This window comes from Peromyscus maniculatus, chromosome 19 (genome assembly GCF_049852395.1).
Source record: "Peromyscus maniculatus bairdii isolate BWxNUB_F1_BW_parent chromosome 19, HU_Pman_BW_mat_3.1, whole genome shotgun sequence".
NCBI lineage: Eukaryota > Metazoa > Chordata > Mammalia > Rodentia > Cricetidae > Peromyscus > Peromyscus maniculatus.
In genome coordinates this window covers 72,005,701-72,015,481 of record NC_134870.1, presented here as the reverse complement: position 1 = coordinate 72,015,481, position 9,781 = coordinate 72,005,701, and the positions used below count along the sequence as shown (strand labels likewise).

The 9,781-nt window shown below is 48.4% G+C and overlaps 1 protein-coding gene across 3 annotated transcripts in view; it reads left to right on the top strand.

Annotated features, from left to right (window-relative positions):
• Positions 1 to 324: 324 nt before the first annotated feature.
• Positions 325 to 9,781, top strand: part of Ctdp1 (CTD phosphatase subunit 1) — a 63,500-nt gene continuing 54,043 nt past the window's right edge. The window contains exon 1 of one of the 3 annotated variants that reach the window (XM_006973875.4): positions 325 to 802. In XM_006973875.4, coding sequence (XP_006973937.1) covers positions 489 to 802 — 314 coding nt within the window. In that variant the 5' untranslated portion in view covers positions 325 to 488. The remainder of the gene's footprint in view (positions 803 to 9,781) is intronic. The other 2 variants (XM_015992699.3, XR_013046200.1) reach the window with 2 other exon arrangements.

The window sequence follows — 9,781 nt, the reverse complement described above, 5'->3', positions numbered from 1 at the left end:
TACTATCAAGCACAGCCGTCCCCGCTGAATGCTAGCAATAAAGTCTCCCGTAGTCGGAACCCGCAGTGTACGACGGGAGTTGCCGCAAGACCCGCGCTGCATGCCGGGACTCGTAGTCCCGATGCGTCAGGACGTGCAGCGTGTGACAGAAGTCTTGTGACAGCGACCCGCGTGGCCTGTCTGAAGTCTCAGTACCGCGGACCAGCGCCCGGCGGACGCGAACCAGCGCCTCCCGGCTTCGCGTGGGCCGACTGTTTACCCGCGGCCCGAGAGCACGCCGTCACGCGGCTGCACGTCGCCGGCCCCGCCCTCGTGACGCAGCACGCCTCCCGGAAGTGAGTGCGCAGCGAGCGGCGGCGGGTGAAGCCGGTGTCGGAGCGGGAACCGCAGCGTCGCTGCCGCCCGCGGTGGGCGCCGCGCCCTGAGCGCCTGTGTTTTCCTTTCTCGCCTCCGTTGTTCCGACCGTCCTTGCCGCTCGCTGGGTCGCGATGGAAGCGCCGCCCGCGGCCGGCGTTCCCACCGAGGGCGCTCCGGCGGCGGCCGGGGCAGAGGTGCGCTGCCCGGGCCCCACGCCGCTGCGCCTGCTCGAGTGGAAGGTGGCGGCCGGCGCGGCTGTGCGCATCGGCTCGGTGCTGGCAGTGTGCGAGGCCGCTGCTTCCGCGGAGCCCGCAGGCACAGCCCCGGCTCGCACCACCTCTGGGGGCTGCGTGAAATCCGCGCGGGCCGAGCGCAGGCTCAGGTCGGAGCGCGCCGGCGTGGTCCGTGAACTGTGTGCGCAGCCCGGCCAGGTGGTAGACCCTGGGTGAGTATGCGGGGACCCGGTTCCCAGGGGTGTCCCAGGGGGTCCCTGGGCTACAGCTGCGTTCGGGCGTGCAGGGCGGCCCGAAGGTGCTGCAGGGTGAGAGTATATAGGAAGAATGGGCGCCGTTTGTGATCTAATCAGACCCGAGATACTTGGAGTTTGAAAAGTTCTCGGTGACCCAAAGTTACCCCTTTGGGAAATGTTTTGCATCTGTCCCTCTTCTATAATTGGTAGACTCCACCTTTGTGAGTGAAGGCAACTTGGGTGGCTGTGGCCGCAGGACTACTCAGGCAGGTTCCAGGCTCGTTATTGAGATAGAAGCTGTGGGGCGTGTGTGCTTCTTTAAACGCTTATAAAACTTGGTGAAACGCGGTTATAAAACCTGATGGTTCTGCATCATAGCCACGAAATGGGTAGGCAGAACCCAGGCTGCATCGGGCGCCGGGTACTTGGTCCTCAAGTCATGTGTGGATTCTAGCTGTCCTACTTGTGTCCCGATTCTACAGGGTCTTGAATTGGTTTGATCTGCCACCGTCTGGCTTTATGTCTGATTTTGCCAGTGTTGTGTGTTGAACCTGAGTTAACACGTCGGCGTGTGTGTCACATGGCTGTGATTGTTTTGATTGTAAGGAATAGAAACTACCGGGAGAAGGTGACTGTTCCTGCCTACAGTGTGGGTTGGGCTGGGCGCTTCCCTCTGAAAACATTCTTTTGGCTCCTATTCTGGTGTCCTGTGCTCACCTCTTTGGTACTAATCTTGCCTTTGTTGAGTATTTGCTGCCCACCATTCTCCATAAGGAAAATTCCCATTTTCCATTGGTCTTGTCACAGAGAACCCTGCCTGGCTGTCTTCCTGGTCACTCCCCCTCCTAGTGCATGGTTGCAGATGTTGCCTGGGCTCTTGGCCTGTGGACCTTGCCCTTACTCTTTCTGACTGGATGCTGGAGGGTGGGGTTGTACAGCCACCGGGAAGACATGGTTCTTTGGGGCTGACCCCCTGAGGGAGCTGTCTGCTTGGCTTCTTCTGGAAGGACAGGGCTGTGGGTTTGGTAGGCATGGTTCTTACATCAGAGAAGCTGCTTTTTTTGTTAGCTTCACCTGGGCCCTCACTGGCAGTTTCTCCTGTGGTGATAACCTGCTTTTCAGTTGATTGGTAGAAAGTGCCCACAATGAATGTCTCATTTCCTTCTGGTCCCCTATGACAGGATCACTGAGGCCCAAACAGGTACCACCATTGTCCTATAACTAGCTAGTATACATATTCAGACTCAAATCCATCAGTCTGGTGAATCAAACCTACCGAGTTCTTTGACCCAAGGAGCCAGCGGAGGGCTACTGTAATGAATTCCCAGCTGATATTTGCTTCTTCTCTTCGATGTTTGAGATCTTGGTGCTTAGAGCAGTGGCTTGAAGCAGGACTCTGAAACTGATGAGCTATGTCCCTTTTCAGATGAAGCATCTAAGTGTCCTTGAAATGATTCTTGGAATCCTGGATCACTCGTGGCACCTGTACCACCAGTTAAGTGATGTCAGGTGAATTCCTACTTCTGGGGAAATCACTAGCAACATTACTTTGATTTAAAATATTTCCTTCCCTATTCCTATATGTGCATTTGTGGACAACATTTTGTCAGCATTCTGGGGAGTATTGCAGTGAGACAGTATTTCTCACAGTATTTTTCCCATAGTATTCCTGTATGCCTGCATGTACCTGGGTGACCAGTGTGAAAGGACTAGGAAGAAACAGTTAACAAAGCCTTAGTGTAAAGCTCTCTTTCATTCCCTGTGTCAATCCTAATAGTTTCTTTGGAATAAATTCATGGCTGTGGGTTGCATTTCCCAGTTGAATTCATGGGTGTTGGGCATGGATCAGGGGCTGATAGATGTGCAGTACTTTTGGAGCTACTGCTCTTGGGGACACCAGTTAGGCCTCCCCCCAAATGGCTGTCGTACTTTTGTGGATTAAGTCACTTTGTACAAAGACCACTCAGTAGAGAATTGTCTTCCTAAGGCATCAGCCTGGCCGAAGCAGCATCCACTGAGAATCTGCACAGGATGCTGTGGGTAGCAGTCAACAGAGCTCTCCATTTAGAGTCTGTACAGGCTTTTGTAGCACACAGATTTCAGCCAAGTGGGTCTTCGTCACACAGTTTACTTGTACAGGTTGAGTATCCTTAATTCTATAATCCAAAGTCTAAAATATTCCAAGATCTAAAACTGGGGCATATTTGCTTTTGAGTTTTCCAATGCTTAGTATGCAAGGCCTATGCAAACATACAAACTCCAAATGGCCCCCCAAAACTGCAGCACTTCTGGTCTCTAGATCTTTGAAGGTGGGATTCATGTATTAGAAAGTCTTTCTAAAGGGCATGTGCATTTCCCTGTTTGAGAAAACAGAATAGTAGATATCATTTGATGCTGGTATTGAACGATACTTGCCATGACTCTTAGACCTTGGTCAGCAAAGCGCTGTCTGGCTCACACCAGGTACCCTGAGCCAAAGCCCTCTCTCTGTTTTTAGAAGGATTTCCATGTGTGGTTTTGGTGCAGCCTCATCCAGCAGCAGTTCATCACAGCACTGCTTCACCCCAGGTGGGGACCCTGGAAGAGGGGGCGGTCAGGAAGAAGCAGCCATGCCTGATAGCCGACTAGATGCTTACTTCTTTCTGAGCACATTTCAGAATCACACTTGAGACTACTTTATAATGGGTTTATCAGAGCAGTACTAGAAGTTTGCTCATGACCTCAAGTTCTGGTCTTCCAGCAATACCATCCATTTCTTTCTCAGTGCTAGGGTTACAGATGTGCACCACTGAGTCTGACTAGATATTCTAAAAGTCACATGGGACAGCCAGCATTTACTGACATTTACACTTAATCTTTGTAGGGTGATTATTGGATGGTGGTCCTTAGAGCCGCGCCCCCCCCCACTTCTATAGACTTAGGATTGGTGAATTCAGAACTGTTTTGAGGATACTCTTGCCCACCTTCAGCTTGTCTGTTGGCAGAGGAAGCATCCGTTCATGGACTTTTCTCCCCCTACTTGAATCTCCCCACACCAGTGGAACCTGTGGCTCTAGCGATGACCTGCACTAGTCCCTCATTGGTGTCTCTTCTGAGGTCAGGCCACTCTTAAGCCCTTGTAGGCAGCATGAAGAGGTTCTAAGCCTGACATCTTTGTGGTTTTCCTGCCCATTACTGTCCTGATTTCTCCCAGGGTTGGCTGACACCATACTTTGGAAGAACGAAGGAAGATCACCCACAGTCTGGGTGCTGTGGCACAGCTGCCCCCAGATGTGTGCACTTGGTGACAGCAGCCCTCATTGACAGGTTGTTTGACACCAGCTTGTTTTTGCTGAGACGGAGAAGGTGGCTTGTGTACTTAATAAAGACTGACAGAAATGAGACCCTGTGGTTGTGGTTGTCACTGCTGTTTTGGTCATTAGCAACATCCAGTCATGCCGCATCTGAGTTTGTTTCCAAAGAACTGTGTCTGGTTGAAGTTGAAATAATCACTAGGCTGTCATCTTGCGCTGTGCTAGGACTGTTTCCATAGCACTTCATCCTCTCGGATGAAAGAAGGCGCTCTGCCGAGCAGGGGAAGGGAGGAAGCTGAAGGTGCACGGTGGCACACGGGTCGTCTGCCATGTGTAGGCGTTATCAGTGACTGGCCACTTAGTACGCTCCCTAGACCTTATCATGGTGCCAGAGCTCAGAAGAAAACAGGGAGAATGATAGATACTCTGTAGCAGTTTATAGGAAGAGTGATACTTCGTATCGGTTTGCCTTTTTGTAATGTTTACATGGGTTACAGTTACTATGGTTGAAAACACTGGTCATTCACCATCTGTCAGAAACCTGAATTGGTTCGCCCTAGTGCTCTGACCCTCTGCGGCACTTGTTTGCTTGTTTTTGTTTTTTCTAGACAGGGTTTCTCTGTGTAGCCTTGGCTGCCCTAGAACTTGTTCTGTAGACCAGGCTGGCCTGGAACTCACAGAGATCAGCCTGCCTCTGCCTCCCAAGTGCTGGGATTAAAGGCTGCAGGACTTTTTCAAGTTCCCACAGAGGTTTGAGCATGTACTCACTGGAGGGGTGGGATGGAGAGAGGTGATAAGAACCCTGCATCAAGGAGACTTCACTTTGCAGGAGAGTGAAACCATTACAGAAAAACCACAAACAAAATGCAGAGTTGTGGAGCCCAGTCCCAATAGATACATCTACAACACGACTCTAGTACCTAAGGCTCAGGAATCATTGTGGAAGAGGGTATGGGAGGATTGTAAGAGCAGGAGTCTGCTCTCAGCTTGTACCTCCTAGTGAGGTCAGAAGCTACACCCATAAAGTCTTACCAACACGACTGCCTAAATATGAACTGAACACGGACAACAATAAACATACTAACGTGGCTGGTGGAGTCCTCAACTCTACACAAAGAGGTACAGGCAACTAAAGAATGCTGACAATGGGAGCAATGGTCTTCCCTACTACCAAATGGTCAGCCCTGGAAACATACATACAAGTAACATGCATACTAAGCCATTTATACTTATGTAATTAGGTTTCTTAAAAAGCAAGGAAGGATACCTGGGAGGGTTTGGAAGGGAGAAATGATATATTACAATCTCAAAAAAATAAAAGAGATAAATTTTAAAAATATATATCTATAAAACAAAACAAAAAACTACAAACCAGTAGAGGCAGAGACTGTAGATTGCATTTGGGGACAGTGCCTGTGGGTTGCTGGGAGACGAGCATTTGCCTAGCCAGCCCTGGCTAAAACCAGGAGTTATTCCAGCTGCCTGGAGAATGAAAAAGATCTTAGAAAGCCTATAATAAAATAACTCAGGGTTGCTCCTAGGATTAGCTCCCTATTTCAGTGTGGGAAAGTTAGATGAGGAGAGGTGCCCAAAATCACAGCACATCCCAGGTGCCACTGAAGCTGTTGCCTACACAGTCTGGCTTTGGGAATAAGATTTCTTTTACACTTCCATACCCAGGATTTTTATGAATGAATATTCTTTGGCTAGTACTCATGACTCTCCCTGCTGGTGTCTGCTCTATCTAAATAATTACTCAGAAGACATTCTTGAACATTCTGAAGCTAGGGACATTGTTCTTTTAACTGAACCTGTTGAATACAGATGATCTGTACTTCAGATGGAGCTGTGTTATATTGTGTTGTATTCCTGGTTTTGAAGGAACTCTTCCGGCGTTTTTGGTTCCTGTGCAGGCTTTTAAGTAGCTTGACATAATCATTTAACAGAGGCCTCTGAGATAGGTGGGCTTTGAAGTGTGTCTACTTAGGAACAGCACATTGGCTCTAGAACTGTATGTATGTTGTGAAATGTATCACTAGCCTTGTATCTTCTTCATTTCATTTTAGAGGATTTAAACGACAGGGTTCAGAGGTTAAGAGCACGGACTGCTCCTCAGAGGATCTGGGTTTCATTTCCAGCACCCACATGGTAGCTCACAACCATCTGTGACTCCAGTTCTAGGAAATCTGACACCCTCTCTGGCTTCTGCCAGCACCAGGCACATATGTAGTACACAAACATACATGCAAGCAAAATATCCATACACATTAAGTAAATCTTTTTTTGAAAAACATCAAATGAAATCCTCATATTGATGTGGAGGAATAGATAAGTCAATTCCATATTTTTAAAATTATGCATAAATACCGATGTCATTGTCAAACATAACAAGTGATGTACATCCATTGTCTCAGCAAGAGTGTTAACTGAACTGGTAGGAATGTAAGTCTTGCGCCTGTAGGTCGGCAGGTGCACCCTGCAGCTTTGGAGCTTGATGAGCATCAATGGCTTTGTACAGCTACAAGCATTTAAACCCTTGGCCAATGAAATTCTGAGACAGCTTTGGCTGGTACATCCATCCTTGGAGGTCTGTTTTCCAACAGAGCTAATAGGGTGAGTACACATGTGTGCAGCTTCCATACTTTTGAGACTAGCAGCTCTGGACCACAGAGGTGGTGTCTTTGTGTCGTCAGAAGTCAGTAGCAATCTCTTGAATCTTAGCTGACCCTCAGTAGATTCCGTAGATGGTTTTGGGAAGTGTCCTTCTCCAAATGTCTTAGACTGTTTTTTATACTGCTGCCATAGCCTGGCCTATCCGGTTGTTCCAGGCTTTGTCCTGACCCTGTGTCTCCTCGGCCCCAACCCAACTCTGGCTGCAGGTTGGCAGATGAGTGTGTTCCCCATGTGGCACCTCCACCCCACCAAACGGTTATAGAACAGGAAGTGTGGTCTTTCAGCCTTTTTAAAAACTTATTGCCCCCCCCACTTTGTGCTATTGCGGTATTTTTTTGTTTTAGCTATTGTGTTTTGATATGAATTATCCCCCACCATAAGGGATTGAAGGCTTGGTCACCCAGCTGGTGGGGCTTGGGTCATGAAGGTGCTAGCCCTCAATGGGTTAGCACCGTATTGAGTGGGCGAGGAGGAGGAGTGGTACCTATCGGAGGAAGTGAGTCCTTGGGGTGTGCCTTTGAAGAGTCTCTCTTACCACTGGCCCTTCCTGTCTTTATTGCTCTGCTTTAGAGCCGCCGTGAGGTGAGCAGCTCTACTCCACTATGCCCTGTCGCCCTGATGGGGCCAAGTAACCAGGGAACTGTGAGGCAAGTAACTCTCCTCCTTCGGTCGATAAGCTCGGGTGCAGCCAGAGCTTCCGACTTAGAAGTTACAGAAGAGCAGAGCGTTCACATGAGTGCCACTCGGGCTTCTAGAGGGTCGGCAGTTACTGTGTTTGCGTTCTCTTTCTCTCTTCTTGCCCAAGTCACTTTTCTCTGAAGAGTTGGAGGGTGAGTTGTCCTGCGGTATGACATTCTCCTAAATACTTTCTGCAAACCCAAGGTCCTCTTATGTAAGCACTGTGTAGTCAGCATCTGTGCGGTGTGCTGTCTTGTCCTCTGCAGCCTGCTCTGCTCTCCGTCTTGATCATGTCCTCTAGAGTAGACGCAAACTCTGTCCCACTCTGCCAGTTGCATGTGACAGTCAGCTTCTGTGCCTCCTTCCCCTTAGCATTAGTGGTGACTTGTTTATAGGCTGTCCTTCAGTTACACTGTGGCTCGACTGATGCACAGCGCTGATACCCTTTCAGATATTAGTTTGTCTCACTTTGTATGGTTGAATGTTGATCACTGGGTAATGGTGGCATCTGGTGGGTTCCTGTTATGGAAAGAGACTTTCTCATGAGTTTCAGTGTCATGATAAATGTTTTATTCATCTATAAAAACTGTATATTCTCATCAAACTTTGACCCTAAAATAAGGAGGTGTGGCTACACCTGAGTTTCTTTGAAGCTTGTGTCGGCTGTGTTCTGTCTGGGCCATCATTGTGCATATCGTACCTGTCTCTGTTCGGACACAGGCAGCAGATACCATGTGGGTTTTGCCTGTGTTTGAGCAGACATTTGTCTGGAACAGTGGCATCTTCCAAAGATGCTCTGTTGATAAGTTGTTCACTTCCCCTCCTTACACTGTGGCTGTGGCATCTTCCAAAGATGCTCCGCTGATAAGGTGTTCACTTCCCCTCCTTACACTGTGGCTTTGGCTTCAGCATTCTTTTACCATATGGCAGCTTCCAAAGGTGCATTGCATGGACTTTAAATTTAGTGGGTCACTTTGCTGGGTCATACACTTGTGTTCTGTACCTTGTGTTATTTTACTTCTTCCTGAGGTGCGGGCAAGCCCTGTCAGCCACATGAGTTTGGAAGGAGTGAAGCACTTACTGCCTAAGTGACAGGCATCAGGAAAGTCTGGCTTTGTGGTACACCCTCAAGACACCATTTGCGAAGAACAGGAATTCTTAGAGTCACTTGGAGTTGGAGAGATCAAATTTGAATTTAGTAACATTTTAATGTTTTCAATGAATGCAATTTGTGTATTCTTAACCATTATAGGTAGAAGGAAGGTCACAGGTCAAAACTTAACAGATGGGGTTGTAGGTTTGGTTTGATTTTTTGTTTTAGGTTTGGTTTGATTTTTGTTTTGTTGTTTGTTTTACAAATTTGGAGATCAAATGCAGGTTAGTGTGTATGCCAGCCAGGTGCTGTACCAATGAGCTATATCCCCTGCCCACTGAGATTTTTGAAATCCAGGCATGTTATAAGAGATGCAAAGATAGATGAAACCTATGCATGGTCCCAGGTTGTTTTGGTGATGCAAGCTGTCGCACATATTAGCTCTCCAGGTGGATTAGCATGTTGGCTGGCAGTGATTCATTAGGGGTGATGTCTCTAGGACACTGAGAGCACCAGTAAACTGGATGAGCATAGACAGTATATACTCTGGTGTGCCGTTGGTCTCATGTCTGTGCTTTCCAATCTGATCCTGGAGACATTCTGAGACAGTTACTCTGTGCCCTGTGAAATAATTGAGCAGTGACATGTGTAATATCCAGAGTGTCTATAAACATGGTCGTGGGTCCCGGGGCAAAAACTGCCGTACAGGATAAGATGGGCAAAGCCTTTTGAGTCCAGTACAAAATACTACCTGATTTTCTCATCCAGTGAGGCCGTCAGTTTCCTAGTGCCTGAAGTACAGGGTCCGACTGAGCTGCTCCTCCTGGGCCCCCACTCTTCTTCACGGCCTTCCTGTGCATGCTTTTGTTTTTCCCTGCCCCTCTCCTCGTTACCAAGGGTCCACAGCAGCACTCTTCCGCTTGCATGAGAATCCACCCTCTGTGTTGGTGGGATTCTTCCTTCCAGTGCTTACTGTCTTGATTTAACTCATGGGAACTGGGCTGTGAGCTTCCCTTCTCGTCAAGTCTCTGAGAGCAAGGTTGTGTAACCCACTGCTTAGATTATGGCCGTGTTTCTTCTGTTTATGAAGCTAGCCTTTTCCCAGAGGAATTTTTACCCATGGCTTTGATGCCCATGCTCCAGGGAAGACCAAACTGGACAGGTCACCCACCAAGGTAGTTGGCTTTGTTACCAGCTCTGTCTTCACAGCAGACTTCC